The 18900-nt window shown below is 36.5% G+C and overlaps 1 protein-coding gene across 1 annotated transcript in view; it reads right to left on the bottom strand.

Annotated features, from left to right (window-relative positions):
* Positions 1-7738: 7738 nt before the first annotated feature.
* Positions 7739-18900, bottom strand: part of CCSER1 (coiled-coil serine rich protein 1) — a 538753-nt gene continuing 527591 nt past the window's right edge. Inside the window, exon 9 of the mRNA XM_005418130.2 lies at positions 7739-11797. Within this exon, the coding sequence (XP_005418187.1) occupies positions 11312-11797 (486 nt within the window). The 3' untranslated portion in view covers positions 7739-11311. The remainder of the gene's footprint in view (positions 11798-18900) is intronic.

Genomic DNA, 18900 nt, shown 5'->3' with positions numbered 1-18900 from the left:
AAGCTATCATAGTCTGAAAAAAAAAAAGGCCAAAACCAAATGCAGTAACACAAAAGAAATAACTACCCTAGGATTACACACCAAGTTATTACACACACTTAGCAGAATTAGGAACACAGGTTCACACAACCTTAATTTGTAATCAGAGCTCTCTCCACTAAGCCATATTAATTAATAGAAAAAATTACCACATTCACTTAGGAGGCACCATTCAAGCTCCAATATGAAAACCAATTTAATAGAAGGAGAAATACAACAGAAGAGTAATGAAAAACTGGCATGACTAACAGGTCCATAAACACAACAAACTAAAAGATTAAACAAAACCCAATATTATTTAATGGGAGCAAAAACACTGGACTCCACAGCACAACCACCTCCACTTAAATATTTCAGAACAGTAAATCATATGAATGCATGGACTTACCAGAGCACTTCTTCAGCTGGTTCTTGTAGCATCTTTTGTACAGACAAGTCTTGAATTTGTGCATTTGAATCAAGTAAAGAGCCTAAAATAATGCAGTGTTAAACCAAATAACAAAATATCTACACAAATAAGACTATACTGTTCACAAGCCTCAACATTGTTCTGCCCCAAAATACACTGCCACTGCCACTGCCTTCTCCAGGCTGCTACCTACCCTAAACACTTGCTGCTGATGAGGGCAATGATTCCCTTTCCCCACCCTTACCTTTTAAGGCCTGGTAATTCTCTCATCACCTGGTAATGCAATCAAGCACAGGTGGAACTCAGTTCCTAACGTTCCCAGTGTCTCAAAGGGGTCAAGATAGTTAGGAGTACAGATCGAAATTTGTAATAAAGGAAATATGAAAAGAGGAAAAAAGTGAAGGGTGGAAGGAGGAAGGTATTAAAATAAGTGATGTAATTTGGAGCAGTATCTGCATCTGGCCAGGGCTGCAAGCAGGGCTGGAATGCAGCAGCTTAGGGGTAGCTGCTGATTCCTCTGACCCTGCTCTGCACATCAGGGTGCTTGCAGCAGTGCTGCATGGAGACGTAATCGTGTTTGCTACTACTTTGACTTGCACTTAGTCATGTATGCACTATTTTTCTGAATGACATTTAAGGCTTAGAAAAAATATTTCATGTTTGTCATCGAGTGAAATCGAGCTATGCTGATTATTAGTGTGCTTCCAACACTTGAAAAATCAGAGATCAATTTCCTTTAATTTCATATTAGTATTTTTTCAATCTGAAACTATGTTTAAGGCTTAGCTCATTCTCTGAATATGCAGTTTTTCTAAAGCAACAACATTCATATTATTTTTTGAGATATCACAACATAAAATATTATGAATTATAATGCACACAAGCTAATTGAGGAATTACTCTGCTGTCTGATGAATATTGTTTTGCTCTCAGTAATCAGTGGCTTTGGAGGCATTTTTGTGATAGGGAATAAATTCCTGTCCTGTTGTTTCATAAAAGAAGAGAATGCCTTATGAGGAAGTAAGAAAACATATATAATGTAACTATGAAAACATTTTCAGGCCCTTTAAAGCCCATCAGAACACAAAGACTAAGCCGTTCCTTATTTTGGACATGCTCAAGTTTCATAGAAGTGATGTTATGTGGGAAAGCTTCCTTAGCTCCCAAGCACTTTGCATAACCTGTGCTAATTTCAAAGAATCTTCCACTTTCCAGCACTTGTGTCTAATTTGATGTTTCTTTAGCTTCATTTAGTAGAAGGCTGGTAATACAGTAATATAAATTCACTGAAAAATATCAGACTAAAAACTTTTCTACTATTTAAGCTTTATTTTTCCTGGGAAGATTACATATAAAGTCAAATAACCTATTAGCTTCATATTCCTGCCAGGGACCCAACACTAGAAAGAATTCCTATAAACAGCACTGAAATGGACCAGCTATTCAAGAGTGGATAGCAACAGGAAGAAACAGCTTAGAGTGGGACATATATTTTAAACAGTATTACTGAGAGAGTAGTAGGCATCTAACTAAGTACTGTGAAATGATCTGCAGCCATTTCTAGCTGAAGAATTGGAAGCTGAGCTGAGGCTTTCAAAGCGGGCGCTGAAAATGGTGCACTGTTAGTGATGAAGAAAAACAAACCCAAACAAACCCAAACCAATAAGCAGAACCCCTCCAAACAAATAAACCTCTTGGTCTGAGAATGCAGCCTGTTAGAATTATGTTCATGCAGGGGAAAGCTGAAATGGAACTCAGTTACGACACAATGAGCAATCACTTTAGTCTTCATACTTCTTTTATTTATATACTGCTGTTAGTGTTGACAAATACTTTATAGCCTAACACATGTGTAAGTTTGCTTATTTCTTCTATATTTGACTTAAAGTAATATTCATGATTTTGGCCTTTGAAGATGAAGACATATCATTTAGATATGCTATGCGGAAAATGAAGCAAAGTGGAGGAGTGCTTTATAACATCCTTAGTTGAAACCTGGGATGGACAACACAAAAATACACACATACTAAAGCAAAAGATATAGCAGGACAAGATGCTAAAGAGAAGGAAAACAAAAGTAAGGCCTAATTTTATTCATGGAAATTGCTATATTCACACTAAGATCAACTGAGAAGTGCAGTAGGGAATTGAGAAATGTTGTGTAAGCAGAATTATTTGGACACTCAGGAAATAGTGTAATAAGGAATTTGCAAAATATCAAGGCAGAATGTTTGGGGTTCTTTTTTTTTCTGCAGGACAGTAGAATTTTTTGTATATAATCTTTGTATTTTATTTTTATAAATAAAAACACCTGTTCTGCACAGGTGTTCGCACTTTATTATTAGCACAGGATCAAATATCTTCAACCTAGAGTTCTCATTAAGCGATTAAAGAACTTCAAGGAAAAATGATACATCTCTTGATTGTGACAGAGTGCTAATAGCATTAAACCATAAAATAATTAGTGTTTATTACAGTGAATTATGTATTTCCCAGCAAAAGTGTGAAGAAATGTCAAAGAAATATGAACTATTTCAAAGAAAAAAACAACACAGGCTTATCTTAGAACACAAGATTTTTATTAACAAATAAAATTTCAGCAGCATGAAAAGAAAAAAAACCTGAAAGAGCCCTTTATGTTCATTTCAAGTATGGAAATGTATGAATGTGAACCTCTACAAGAAAGTTTAAAGTCTGTACAAATATTAAAAAATATATTTCTTTCCATAAAACACAGAAGGAAAAATAATGTCAAATAAAGCCAGGAACAAACAAATGACCATTAAATAATACAAATAGAATCCCACAGAACTGTTTTACATACTGCCATAACTCTTCAAAGTAATCCACAAAAATTACTTACCCAACAATCTGATTTAAAAAAACCAACAGAATGCTGCTTGATCTTCTTCAGACACAAAGTGCTCTCACCTAAAGGCTACATATCTGTTTTCAGTCAGTGCAAAATGACTGAATTTGAAACACTCAGATTCTTATTGCACAGGAGCTACAAAACCTCAAAAAAATTTTAAAAAGAGCAGAAAATTAAAAAAAAAACAAAGAATGTGTGGTACTAAAATCAAAGGTTAGGTTTATGCCTTGGCAATTCTTAAATATTACAAAGTATTTGCCTGTTAAATAAGAATGAGTTCAACCAATTCATGGCTTTGTAGAATAAAACCATTAAAATCACTAATGAACTTGTTTAATCAGAATTTAGATCCATTTTTACAGCTTTATTTTCAGACCATACCTTGAGGCAAATACCTTCACTATTGAAAATTCTGCTCCAAGTTGATTTTTAACTGTGTTATCTCTTAGCAAAAATATTCTCGTTTATTTCCTTTTAAATCTGTGTTACCATCTAAATCAGCAGTGATCCTGGAGTGACTGGAGTGTGTTCAGTGAAAAAGCTTCACCTTATCTCCCACACAACTTTACTGTTCAACACTCTTCAACAGTGCATTACATATACCTTACCTTCAAGTTAATACTTTCCCCCTTTTCTCATCTGTGTTGTTCTTTTAAAGTCTTCAATTCAAGTAATCTCTATAGTATTGCCAATTATATTTTAAAAGTTAATTTCAATAGTATATAGCAAATAGCCTTGCCATGTACTGTTATTAAAATTAAATGGGTGTTCAGCAGCACAGAACAGAAAATTCGATGTCTTATTAGTTATTAATTTTTTATAGTGGTCAGTAGTTTTAAAAAATATCATCCTGGACAGCAGGATACTCACAGACAAGTTCACAATGAGGAAATTATCAGATAAAATTTCCTATTTTGATACATGTAACAGAACACTTTTGTTTATAGAAAAATGCCAAGAGGACTCTAATTGCCCTTGGCAGTACTAAAGAACATATTTGCAAAAATAGTCAGAGTATTAATCAATTTTTTAAATTAAAATTTTAATTTTCCCCTAACCAATTTAAACGTCACATTGGCCAAGCTGTTTGTGGGAATGTTTGAATAAAGTTTTTCTCACAAGATCCCTGTTTCTTTATTGGAAAGGAAAACCAAAACTGTGCAGCTCTTGATGTAGGGTTGGGGTCAAGACTCTCTTCAATGTTTTCTCCTTGCTGCCCAACATAAGGGCATTACCAGAGCTGTATGAAATAAAATTACATAAAACAGCTTCAGATAGTTAGAGAAGACTGTACAAAGTGCAAGGCTTTAGAAATAGAATATTTTCATGTATTCTTTTCGTCTGAATTGTTTCTATGTTACAATGCAAATTGCACTGTTCCACTTACACTTATCCTTCAGATAAAGATAATACCCTAGTAATAAAAGGATGTAAATTCAGTCAGATGCTGTTTGATAAAATTATGGAAGTAACCTTAACCATACTTTGGAATGTTATGCAACCATTTTATCTCATTTCTTGTTATTCCAATAGATTTACTTCATAAATATATTGCCTCAGTGTTATTTCACAGCAAATGGCTCTGCACCACCAGCCCTGGAACAGAAAAAGAGCTATTAATCTGTCAGCCTTCACCCTTCCATTAGACTTTTCTGAGCAACAAAACATCTGTTCTCCTCCTACACAGATTTTTTATATCCTGTTGATCCTCTTGCTTAAAACACATCGGGTGAATCACTGATTAAGGACTTTGATTGCTTATATTCTCCTTGCGATGTTGATCATCTCTCCACACATTCTGTAGAGCACGTACTAAAACATTTTATTTTTTTTCACACTCTTAACCATGGAAAACAAATAGATTTTCTTTAAAAAGAAATTAATGATTTGGCAAACAAAGCCTAATGGTATAGCTGGACAAGCATCTTTAGGATGAAGGCCGTTTCTTGTCTTTTCTACTTATGTGGAGTGTTTGAAAAGTAGTAACATTTAGATATAAGTAAAAATACTTTTTATACATCATACTTTTCAAACAATAAATATGAATGACATTGTTTATGTCAGAAAAAATATTTATTTGTGTGTTTGTTTTTTAAAAAAGAGGGATTTGACTGTTTTATGGGACTGCCTGCATGCTTAAATTTAAGTATTCTTAACGCCGTTGAAATCAAGTTTAGGTTAAAAAAAAATAAAAGTCCCTGTGTAATTCACATGAAACCTTTCTATAAAGTGCATTGACATAAAATGGAAAATTCAAAATAAATTAAAATTCTACTACTACTGTTGATACCCATATGCATTTAAAAACGACATTATTAGGGCCTTTTCAATGTGACAAAAAGCAGGGTCAAACCTGGCAATGTATTTGTCTGTGTAGGTGCATAAGTCTGACAGTTTCTGGGTAGATGTAAATCAGCTGTGACCTCAACTCACCTAACACAGCCTACCCAGATGGGAAAAGGACATTTTCTGTGAATGCACTTCTTTCTACTACCCCAGCAGTATAGCAGTTCTAGAAGATGTTAAAATATTTTAATGATGAGATATTTTAATGTTTTTTTTAAATCCAGTGGAGCCTTCTCATAGCAGGAACAACACTGTGGTGCATCCTGTCTTATAGAGTCATCACAACTCCATACCTAAGGGAAATGTTCCTGAAATCCAGAGAGACAGAAAGGGTTATGATACAGAATATAAGGAGACAGCATTTGCCCACTAGAAAAATCATCTCAGTAGAGTATTTTCTGTTCTACAACCTCTACGTTGATGTAGAAACAGATCTGATATTTGCCACCTCCATCAGATTCTCACAAATCATTCAGAGTTAAGATCAGTCAGAATAGGTTTTCCATCCCCAGGAAACACACAGAGACCTCCAGGTATTTTCTTGTTGTGCTGCTTTCAGAGTAGCAGGATTACTTCTGCAGAAATCCTCAACAGCCCTCCCTGTGTGTTTCAAGTACTGGATTGATGGCAAAAAAACCCCAGAACCAGAGGTAATGATTTCCAGGTAATGAAGGCAACAAAACCAACAAATCCAAAAATATTTCACAGCTGTACAGAATGCAAGTGACAGCTGTGGCTAGTGACAATCACAGATTTATGGGAAACATATGCTGATAAAAGTTTTTTCTTTTCCTTTCTTATTTTCTTGTCTTTAGATACAGGGAGATAAATTTTAAGTGTATTTTAAAATAAAAATTAACGCCAAAATCTTTCCAAAATACTTAAATAACTTTCTTTTCTACTGACTATGCAACAAGTGAAGATCCTTGAAGAAGAAGATAATTAAATCCAGATAGTTCTCCTAGACTGAAAATACATTGCAAATCTCAAGCTCTTCAGGGAGGATATCCAATGCCTTTTATACTGTGAGGAGTTAGGATCATATCTGTTACAGTGGATAAACTCTCACATCCTGGCCAGTGAGCAAGCAAGTTCCAAACAGAGTTTACAAGGTTAAAACCAGCATATGGCATTTTTATCTCCAAAATAAAACCCCAACAACCCAGCAAGGTGTGTTCTGCAGCTGCTGAAATTTCCATATTATTTTAGAAGTGCCTTATATGGGACATGTTAAAGTAAAGTCTGTTTAAAGATGTGGTGGTGGTCTGCATGATTTGAGGCTCTTCTCCTGAGGAATCTCTGCCAACTTCTTGCTGGCTGAAGAACACTAAGATACATCCTGGAAAGGATGCTGTGTGTTACTCCCAGCTGGGAGAAGACCTCCATGGATATTTTCAATGTACTTTCTCACACTGTAGTGCCTGCTTTCTCTAGAGCAAGTTTCAAACAGTAAATTCTCCCTCCAAAAGAATTTGTTGGAGTGAGAGTGGTAGAGGCCATAGAACATATTTCATTACTGCACTCAGATACAGAAGTTCCCAATATCTTGACAAATTTATCACCTTTACAAACACCTGTGAGAAGACTCCCCTGTATTTTTTTCTCCAGGTATTTATTTCAAGATTTTGCATTTTGTTAGATGTTACTCTAGTTCATTTGTGAACTGTGTAGATGTACAAAGGGGTTTGCAGGGTTTTTTTGCTTTTGGATGTGAAGGGGAAAAAGAAGTGCATTCACCATAGATCATGACCTGATGTTTTTGTTAGATTAAGTGTTTTCTTGTCTTTTTTGACTGGACAGATTTCTAGATTTAGAGAACTCCTGTGCATAAACTGAGACTAGCTGGATTAAAGGCCACAATCCCAATCATCAAGTGACTTAACTCAGTAGAACCTAATTGAAGTCAGTGTCATACCAATCAAACCAGTGGAGATATGGCACAACTCTTAGGGCATGTAAAGCACGCTACTGCTTTGTAAACACCTTATTTTTTATTAGTCTGAAAAGTGTACTGTGTATTTAACAGTATACAGTGAATCAGCACAGACAGAAATCATTACTTCCAAACTGGCTTTTTGGAAAGGGAAAACCACCAATTTTTATTGGTAATAAACCTGTAATGACTGGAATGAATTTGTAGGACAAATATGAACATTTTGGTAAGCTTTCAAATGCTTATCTAAACATCATTTGAGCATCTTAGTCTGCACAAACACCCTTTCACAATTTCCAGGAAAAAAGCCACATAAGGAAAGCCCTTCTAACATTTATGTGGAAGTGTGTGGAATAAAAACCATTAAGAGTCTGGATTGAAGTAAAGGCATCTATTCTGGCTGTTTCATTTCCACAGAGAGGGCTGGCATGCCTGGAAAGGTGGCAGGAATTTCTGTTGCTGGATACTTTCATATGCTACTAAATAGCCTAAATAGAGGAGAGCTTTGTAGCAAGTTTTTTTTTCCAGTATGCACAAGCACACAGCTTGAGCTTCATCTACATGCACAAGTTATAAAAAAAACTCTTTCCACTGCTCTGAAGGCCGAACATAAAAACAGTATTGGACAAATCTTTTCCTTCCATCTCAAGAATTTATCACCAGGGCTGCCCCTAGCATGTTATTGTGTCTTATGAACATGTCCTAGTCAGGGTAAGGCTAGAGATGATGATAAGCACATTTCAGGTGTGGCTCCGGTAAATTATTAAAAAAATATTTAGGGCACAGATCTAAGGTTTCTTTTGCCAAGTGATTCCTCTAAAAAAGTGGGATGAACACTGCTTCAAGTAGAAACACTTTTTCTTCGGGGATTTCCTTCTCCTTACAATGCCCTCTATCACACTGAAAGACATGGAACTAACAAGTCATTTTAAGCAGAAACTTTGCAGTTACACTTTGTTGTACAGAAAGAGAGAAAAAAGAAGGGAAGAAAGGTGCATCCATGGAAAAAAATAATAAATGCCTTTTCCCCCGGTGTCATGTCTTTGGATATGTACAGCCTTGGAGAAATGTATAAATCATTTTGTACATGGAACTCTTAAAAAACTAGAGATTTTTAGTACAAAGGAATCAATTCACTGCAAGAATGTCCACATGCTGTTGCTTTATGATTTCCTATATACACGAGAGGACCAAAGAAAGGACCTCTTTTACAGTTACTGCTGTGCTGTACATTAACATGTGGCTAATACCCTTCTCTGCGTGAGATTTACACTCAGTATTACAAATAACATAACATTGCTGAAAATACTGATACAAAACAGCTTCAAGATGACATCTTAAAAATATCCCTCATATTTATTGAACTGTTTTTTCCAGTTTTTTTAAGTTTCAGCTCTATAAAAGATTCTCCAAGAAAATAGTAGCATTTGAAATGCTATTTTTGAAGTTTATAGACGGATTTTTTTTTTTTAATAAAGTGTAATCCAAAAGTCCATTTTCCCAGGAAAAAAACAACTATAGATACAGAACATAACCTAAAACTGAAGAGGGTATTGGTTTGTTTTGTTTTGCTTTTTTTTAATGTAGTACAGTACATTTGTATCATGGAAAAAAATTCCTTGATTACAGTGTCTGTTTAATTTATTTACAGATCTGAAATTGAATTGCATACATGAGCTCTTGAGATGAGCAATACTGAAATGAATTGATAGCAAGAATTAATTGTCCTTTCAGTCTACCATGACTTTAAGATATTGCTAAGAAGAAGAAGTGATTCTGAGTAGCGAAATTATCTTATTACTATTTTAAACTTGTTTGGTAGACTTTAAATTATGAGTTTCAATGCAGGGCTGGGAGTCTTGAATACCCACAGTTAATTCGGTAAAGCTGTGTTTGCAATTTTTGCACATTCTGTTTTGGCAGTATCAATAAACACATGAACACGAAGCATTTTGGCAAATGTTTGTCTTGGTTCTTATGTATGCATCTCTGGATACCCAAAATTATCACTACGGAATATTTAGACAAAACCTGCTCTCTTCAATAACAGATAATATGATAAATTCCGCTGTAATAAAAATAAAATTCTCAATGAACAGAAGCCTGAAACTTCAGGCTGCTGAAGTTACTTTACAGAATATCTGCCAAGATAATGGTCCAATTTTTTCTTAGTTTAAGCAAGCCGTGTTAATAAAATTTCCTTGTAATAATCCAAATATTAAGCAGTAAAGCAGATATATTTAACACTAGGTAAAATTTTGTCTTTATTTTGTATACTCTATGTAACTTAACTTATAAAAGTTGCAGATTTTTAGTGGCTACAGAAGCTTTATTTTTCATTATATGCTACCTGTTAAGTCACAATTGCTTGTTTCTGTGTATGAGAATGTGCTGCAACCTTGTCTTTCCTTATTAATCACTGGTTGAAGAGAGAAGTTACTTGTCTCAGATCTGCCTCAATCGTACTTAAATATGCAATATTATTTTTAAACTACTCACTGCATGTGCCATTGTAACTCAAACAGATTACCCTGCACCAGAGAGGTTGTAGACCAAGTGTCATGTTTCACATATTTGACATGTTTGGAGTAACTGACTGAGAGGCTCCCAAGCCTCTGAGAGGGGAAAACCAGATCTTTTGCAACCGACAGGTCTCCAGGTTCTGTGGCATGGTCAGATGATTTCATACTCCCAGAGACCAGGCAATAAATTAATCTCACTTGTCTGTTACATGTCAAGACTAACAAACCCAGTGAGCTGGTGTAAACCAACAGGTCCTGAAGTGCAGATGATACAGCCCACAGAAATTATGACTGATGCAGGTTGTTCGGCCTGGTTAATAAGATGATTTCTCTTACTTTAGGCTTTCACACATTTTTGGTTTGGGAAGTGGAATGAAATTATAGGATGAATTACACAGCAGAATGTCACATCGCATCATGAGTGCTACAGTGCCTGTAAAGCACAAAGATCACCACAACTTGACATGACCTCATAGAACAGAAACACTCAGAGAAATGTAGTTAAATAGAAGTGTGAAGAGGGAAGGGAAGGTTGAGGAAACAAGCTGACATCCTCAGTCTGGGACCCAATTTACTGACTCAAATACCTGGCAACTCTCTATGAACCTGTTAGTGGAAAATCAATTACTTCCTCCATGAGGCACTCATGAAACACATACAGCAGGAAGTGGTAACGCTCTGTAAGTTACCAAATTTCACTGTATTAAAAAAAATGTGTAAAAAGAGGGTCCTTAAAGATTTCTGACTCCTTATTTCCCTAATCTTTATGAAATTCAAGAGGGTTTACTAATTACTTATCTATTTATTCCTCACATCTACTTTAACAGTAATATTATTAAACATACAGGTTTTTTTTTAAGATCATCTAGAACTTCAGGGAATCATAGTGACTTATAGAGGGGTAAAATATATTTAGCCAATATTGGACTAGCAATGCCAACCAAATGGTCCCATTTATTGAACTCATGGCGACTTCTGCATGACAAATTAGCTGAGTTATTTAACAATCTCATTCATCCTTTTGCCTCAGTCCAAGGTGGGAAAATATGGAACCTACAGACAAAGGTAATTTTTTTTTTTTTTTTTTCACATGAAAGTAGCAGCAGATGAGAACTGAAGACAGAGCTCTAGGTGAGCTTACATCCCTCTTTAATCAACTCTCCTTCCATGGCAAGAAAATAAGCACCTTGTTAGCCATCTTGTTGACCTAAAGTCTGTAGCTCTGCCGTGTGCAGATTGTGGTGGAGGAAAACGTTCTTCCTGCTGTACATGTGTAAGGAGATGGGTCCCCTGGGGGGCTGTCCCAGTCTCCCTGTGAAGGTGCTGTGCTGCCGAGGCACGGCACTTTGGTCCTTGGGAGCTCCTGGGAACACGGGGAAGCCGTCGGCCTTGGATGCTGGCTGGGCTGGGCTGGGCGCCGTGACAGCCAAACCGTTCTGGACACCCTCTGGGGCTAGGGTCTCATACGTGCCTCGGGTGTGCTTGATGGCTTCCACGATCTCCTTCTCCTTCAGGAGGCTGCTCAGACACAAATTAGACAGCTGGCAGCTCTTGCTCTCATACGCTGCTGCTTGGTTGCCCAGTGGGTGTCTAAAAGGGTCCTCGGTGGGAGTAAGTGCTGACTTTCTGTCCCTTGTGCTGAGATTTTGGCTCGCCGTTCTGATTGGATATATAGTCTGGGGAAACAAAAGAAGACAAACCAAAAAGTATTAGTAATAGAACACAGTAGAGAAGTGTGAAGTGCATAAACCACTCCTCACTACACATGAACAGCACATGGGTCTGGCAGATTAAAATGAAAGACAACTCCAATTGATGGTAAAACTTCCAAAACTTCATTCACATTTAATAGTACTAGGATTGAAAAATGCTTCCTACAGGAAATGATTTGGCCATTTTCCTTAAAAAATAGTTTAAATCAAAGGACATTTCTTTTTCAGAACATAATAAATGGATGAGAAGTTTTCATGAATTGTAAGCAGATTTTCAAAAGCATTTCACATAATGAAACAAAGAGAATTTTGATTGCATAGAGTTCAACACTTAGTACTCTCAAATCCTTACAAAATATAAAGAACAAATTTTGTAAATATCTTCGTGCCTCGGTTAAGCTCAGAACATGTTCAATTTTCACTGTCCCTTGAATCCAGGTGTTTTGTTGTGTATTTACAAGTCAAATGCATGCTACAGGAGAGCACAAATTTTATTTCAGTTGCCTGGAAAAAATACAATGTAAGAAAGATTCCAGCAGGTTACCAACTTCTGATGTTGTGCAAGCACGCATGCACCTGATTTTGTTGAAATTATGGTAATTTATCTGTGTATGGGAAATCAGATCACTGCAGACTTTCAGTGTGTACCTGGTGTGATGCTTTGTACTGTCTCTAGAACACCTGACTGGGGAGGAGATGATGGCACCCTTTCCCAGGGAATGGTTAAAGCAACTGGTTAATCTAAAACACATGTCCAATTTGACTCCTTACAGGTTTTCTGCAGCAGAACTCTGAAAGGACACAGGAGCAGCTTCTTGACATTTACACTGATATATGGGTTCTGATGTTGCAGAACAAAGCTGAGAGAATAAAAAATACTACCAAGCCTTCCAACAGTATTTGGCTAAAAGTCTTTCATGGTGTTCCCATGATTCCATAGGAAACTCAGATCTATTGTTTCAGAATTAATTGTATCACTTCAGATGCATTTCTGTTTTAAGCAGCATAGAAGAATGATATTGTCAGTATCCATAGCTTAAATCCTTTTTTTACTGCAGGCTAATGGTCATGATGCCATGCAGACACATTTGCAGGTTTGGGTATAAGGACTGCAGTGTATTTTAGCCATCAGAGACGATATTTAAAAAAATTATTAGGACTGGAACATCATTTTTTTCCCACTTTTTATTCAGTGCTGATTGCACACATTTATAAATGGGAGTAGGACACCTTAGAATGCCTCTGGAAAACATGACTTCAGTTTTTACACATGCAGGACATAGGTGTTGAAATGAAATTCCATTATTTTCCTAGTATATCATTCTTGGGAGCACCTGTCTCTAAATTCAAACACTTTTCATCCATCTATCTATCTATCTATCTATCTATAAATTATTTATTCCCATGCCAGTAAATATAATCTTCCTATTGGGACAAGAGTTAAATTTAATGCCCTGTCAAAAATCCAAGCATTTATTGTAAGGGAATTATTCAGGAGTTACAATATGTCACCTAGTATCTTTGAAAACTTAAAGATTGTTATAGAACCTTAGAGGCACTTCATGGTGGGACCTCCAGTCTATCCTGAACTTCTGGTTAACCCCATTTTATCCCTCTGGACATTTATGGCCCTTAATCATCTGTTTAAGGACTTTCATCAATGTAACCTGTACAGCCTTCTCCTCTAAGATTTTTTCACTATATTACTTTTTGAAAAGGTCTTCCTAATGTCTAAAATGTTATCTTTCTGGCTTCAAGACCTTCCTTCTCTCTCTCTCATGAAAATTAAGAAAGAATTGCTGTTTGATCTGGTTATGTCTTCAGAGAATGCTGTCAAGCAACCCTTTAATCCTCTCTGCTCTAGAATAAAAAATACCACATTGACTTTTTCTCATAGGACTCATCTGCTAGACTCCAAGCCATCCACACTTCTCTATAGATCCCCTTCAGTAATTCCACTATTTTTTTCTTGAAGTACTGTCAGGAGTACAGTACTCAAGGTAATTCCCCACCATTATGAAGCAGAAAAAACACTATTAATCCTATGAGGGACTTCTTCATCTGCTTCTTATTAATTACCTCAGTAGGAGGTTAGTAATTTTATTTGGCAACAGTATGAAATTGTTTATTCATCTTCATCTAGTTGTCCACAATATTTTCATGACTTTTTAATGCAAAATTATATCTAAATTCAGTTGATTATTGTCACCTATTGCTTTTTAACTTGATGAAAAGCTGTTATGACTATCTAGCACTGGGGTGTTTCTTTCCTCTTCCTTATCAGGGTTATATTTCACTTGAAATATTTTCAATTTAGAAAATAAATGTTTGGTTTGTAAGTCTATGAAATATTGGCTTCTGGTTGGGGGCTGATGGGGGAGACAATGTGTGTGTATGTGTCAATAAATGTTTATTAATATACAGGTGGTTAGGGAAGGTCTTGGTTCTATGAAATTGCAACTTGCTGAAATTCCCCTCCTATTGAACAATTAAACAAATACCACATGGTGACAAATTAGGAGCTAATCTACCTACATTAAAGCACCAACAGAAATTCAGAATATGCCATCATAATTTTAAGAAATTGGTTTGGTCCTGTCCCCAGCAATAAGATAATAAGATGGTTAACAAGGAAAGACAGACTCATTCTATCAGATGCATAGTTACACATCAAATGAGCAGAGACTTCAGTGAAACACTGCCAAAACCCAATACTGTTGTTTTTATGTATGATAAATGACTGAAGAACAGCTTTCAATCAGGAAAAGAGAGAACAGTTGTCAGACAGGAGTCAAAATCAACAAGAAATCCTCTCCTCTCTCCTCATCCCAATAACATTATTCTCCCTACAAAATATTGTCAATAAAAAGTACAGTGCTGCTTTGATTTTCATGCAAGTTATTTTTTTGTATGATTATAACATTTTTATAAAAATTGCAACATATAGGATTGAAATTAATTAATTCTTATTTTGATGAATTCAGGTAATTTAGTTTGAAAGAATGAAGTGTAACCAAATTTTCTTGCTGGTCCATATTACAGTTATTTAGGATCCTCATGAACTGGGCAAAAATAAGAAAAATGTCCCAGAATTAGACGCACAAAAGTAAAAGCCATACAAAAAACCTCCCAAACCAAACCAACTTTGGACCAAGTCAAACATTTATTTTTAACCTAATTCTCCTTATCTTCCCGTAGGTGATTAACGCAGATTTTCCAGCACTGAACCTTGAGGTACCAACTGCGTTCCCTGAGCATCAGACATGAGCGAGCAAAGCCACAATCCCAGTGCATCTGTCAGCCAATTCCAAGGCTGAGTCCTTGTCCAAAGCTGAAGGTGGCTTGGTGCCAGTCGTGCTCCAGCCCAGCCTAGAGCAGCTGCAGGGCTGCTGTAAACTGCTGCTTGGCCAAGCTCCAAGGAGCCGATCTGCCAGCTGGTGGCTGCTGAAGCAAAAAATCAATTCATCTTTTTCCCTTCTATTTTTCGGTAGCTCAGCTAGAACCAACAATTTCTCTGCCCCAGAAATCCCCAATGCCACTCTATAGTCTGCCTAACTGTGGACTCAGGAAATGGGCTGCAATTAGGATGCAAATGGGGTTCTGAAATTTCTTTCAAAAGTAGCCTGTTTTAAATATATGCAGCAGAAAGAAAAGGCCTCCTTTGTTGTTTCAAATATGTCTTAACCTTTAAGCAAACATCTGGATTTGAATTTCCTGATGATATTAAACACACTCACAAGGAGTGCATGTCTTCATGCTTGAGTCTATTTCTCAAAAAGGAAAAAAAAATTTTATTAAAATCTGATTGGCTGTACAATTTTAGTCAGTTTGTGTCATGATCGCTTCTGTTTTAAGGTACATAAGTATGAGAAAGTTCAAAATAATTTAGCTTTGATTATTCCAAACTAGCGCTAAATAAATTAGGATTGAACCGAAATGGGAACTTAATATTCTTAAAATATTCTTTCCGTAATTTTTTGAGGGCTCGTTTTTGTGATTGTAAGTCAAATAACTTTTTCTTATATTAAGAAAAAACCCAAGCCCCTTCAACAACCCAGTGGTAAGTAATGAAAATATACTACTTTTACAGAAAACTTCAGAATGAGATGTTACAAACAAAACACTGCAGCCATTCATCATTTTCCATTTTCAAAGCCAATGAGTGAAATATGACAAGAGTTAACAACAAGACAACACTGCTGCAGGACATTTGAAAATGAATATTGTTTCTGACTGTCTGGTGATAAAGTATTAATAAAAAACGACGGGAAAATACATGAATTACAAAAACACCCTAAAAAGGGTGCAGATTTTTAAGATGTTTGTGCCCAGAGGCATTTGGGAGTCTTAGATGCCTATAATGCAATTCTTCCAAGTACAGCAACTTTCCTAAATACATCATTGTGACAACAGACATAGAGAATAAAACCAAACAAAACATGCTCTCATTGGTATACCTGCTGCACCCCGACAACCAAACAATGCTGTAGTTCAAGAACACGGTTTTACCACCCTGAAGGATTTTACACTTCCAGAGGTGTTAATGGAAGCATACTATAGAGAGCAACTATTCTGACAGGAACATGAAGACTTTCTGGATTCCCTCATGTTTTCTACTGCTTAATTATTTTGTGTTTGCTGATACACAAGGAAGGTAAAATGTGTTCCCAATGCAATATTTACTACATGGCCCAGCATGGCTCCCTTGGTCCTTGTCAGGTCTCAGCTGGATTGCAGCACCTGCCACAGAACTGTCCCAATTTGCAGCCTAGCCCAGACTCTTAAAATATAAAGCAACATAAAGGAATACAGACACAAAACAAGGTGCTATAGCTCTATATTTCTTTTAAGGATGGAAAGGATGAAGCCCTTCATGATGCTTTTGAATTTATACACCTTCAGATGCCTTTTGCAGTTCTGACAGTTTATAAAAGTGCAGATCTAATTTACCAAAACACAGGTTAACTCAGTGCTTTGATATGCCACATCTGTCACTATGTCAGCTTCTTAATTTCTACACCTCCTCACTTTTGTGCTTACCAGCTTCCAGCCTAGAGATGATTCAACACAAAATGTAATTTAGCTGCAGCAGGTAATTGTTCTTCATTCAAGTCTCTTAAAAATCACTCACTCCTATTGATTTCAGTAGCACCTGGGCTGAGAGTGTAGCTTTTACAAACCAGACCTGCATCTATTGTACAGCTCATGCTGCCTTCTGGCAACACAGGACAAATGAAAGAAATAAAGTCCAGCGTGGCAAAATAAGGCATGGACTTTATCAACAGGTTATGGGTAAGAACTAGCTGCTGATCAATTTGTCAGCTCTACTGTTGTCCTTTATAAAATGAATGCAGTCAACATAAATCACAAACATTTTTCTTTCTGCCTTTCAAACACTTCCATTTCCTTACTGAAAGCAAAAATTATGAGATACTAAAATGCTGCCTCTTTGCCATAAGGACATTTAAACAAACAGGAAAATGGAATACAGGTTAACTATAGTGGTGAGTTAATATCCTAAAAGAATTTAATAGTAGTGAGGATACAATGTGAGAAGTAACAGACTGAGTGCTATGACTGCTTAAAAAAGATCTTCATCTTCTCACAACATGGAATTATCCATGACAAATTTTATTTATCTGAGTAATAATGCACAGTTAAGATAACAAGGTGTAAAAGATAGAGTACTGTTTTATAAAGCAGGAAGAAAACAGCAAAGACTTTCCCATTAATTTCTAGTAACAGGAAATCACTGCTCTGCACTCTCAATACTGCATTTCAAGGGTTAAGTGGAAGATTTTTCTCATCAGTAAAGCTAAGGAGAATATTCAGCATTTTACAGCTGTTTATCACACCTTCCAAACAAAACAATTAGAACTTTGGAGCTGTTAATCACATTCTTTAAAAATACTACAAAATTCATTTAGATGATACTAAGTACACATTTTTATACACTATGGTTTCAATTTTTAAATAACTCTAAAAATACTTATGGAAATGAAAGCTACCAAATAGTGTGGATCTTTCAATGACAGAACTACCAAACAGCAGGACATTCTATGTGAAATAACAAATCTTATGTTTCTCAGTCTGCACCTAAGATCGTCCCCAAGATCAGAAAGTCAAAATGGAAAAGGTAATGAACTTTTCTTTTGTTGCAGATGAAATGGACTTTTACACACATTTAAAAAATCTGTTAAATCCCCAATCTTGGAAACATCCTATCTTTAGCAAATACTAGCTCCCCTATCTCCAGCAATTCTCATAACACTTCTGCTCCTACAGAAGCCTTTAGCATCTTTTTTACTGATCTTGTATCCCCTCAGGTTCTTAGGGCAGACCCAGCTATTGCAGCCAACAATGAGGAGAATCTCTTCATTAAGCTCTTTTCATGCACAGGCTCCACCTTTGGTTACAGGCAGCAGAGTCTGGAATAAGATGCCCAAGTCAAACTTGTCCTTGGACCTCCCAGGGTACATTCCAGGGGACTGGATAGGCCCTTTGTTCACCCAGCACACCAGGTCTCACTGACCCTGTGCAACCCAAGAGAAATTAGGGCCACTTATGCCATGCTTTTAGCTACAGTCATATAAAAAGCCACATGTGTGTAGAGCCAAGGTCCTCTGTGGCATAACTGGTGCAAAATGAACTGATGGGAAAGGAGAAGTGGGTCCATGGGAACACAAGGGTCACTTCAAAAGACCACAGTTTTTGCAGTGTGGGCAGTGAAGTAAGACACAAAGGTCTTGAGGAAACACTAAGGGACTTTGCTCAGAAATTATAAGCAGGAAAACTGCACAAATGCTAATTAGCCCTTCTGGAAATGTGTGCTACTCAGCTGACATTTATTGCTATGCAAGCCAAGCCAGTATTCCTGCACAGCATTTGATGTGCCAGGTAGACATAATCAGTTGTTTGAGGATCTCTGCCTTGTGCCTTACCTATTTTACTGATAACCAGCTATCTGAAAGATGTGAAGTCCATTTCTAGCCTCAGGCCTGACACGTGATCACCAAAACCTGATTACTGTACCTAATCATCTGAGTTAAAACTGACTGGTAGGTGGC

The sequence above is a fragment of the Geospiza fortis genome, unplaced genomic scaffold, assembly GCF_000277835.1.
Source record: "Geospiza fortis unplaced genomic scaffold, GeoFor_1.0 scaffold11, whole genome shotgun sequence".
Classification (NCBI taxonomy): domain Eukaryota; kingdom Metazoa; phylum Chordata; class Aves; order Passeriformes; family Thraupidae; genus Geospiza; species Geospiza fortis.
Note: the sequence above shows the minus strand (reverse complement) of the source record. Positions and strands in the feature narration are given on the sequence as shown.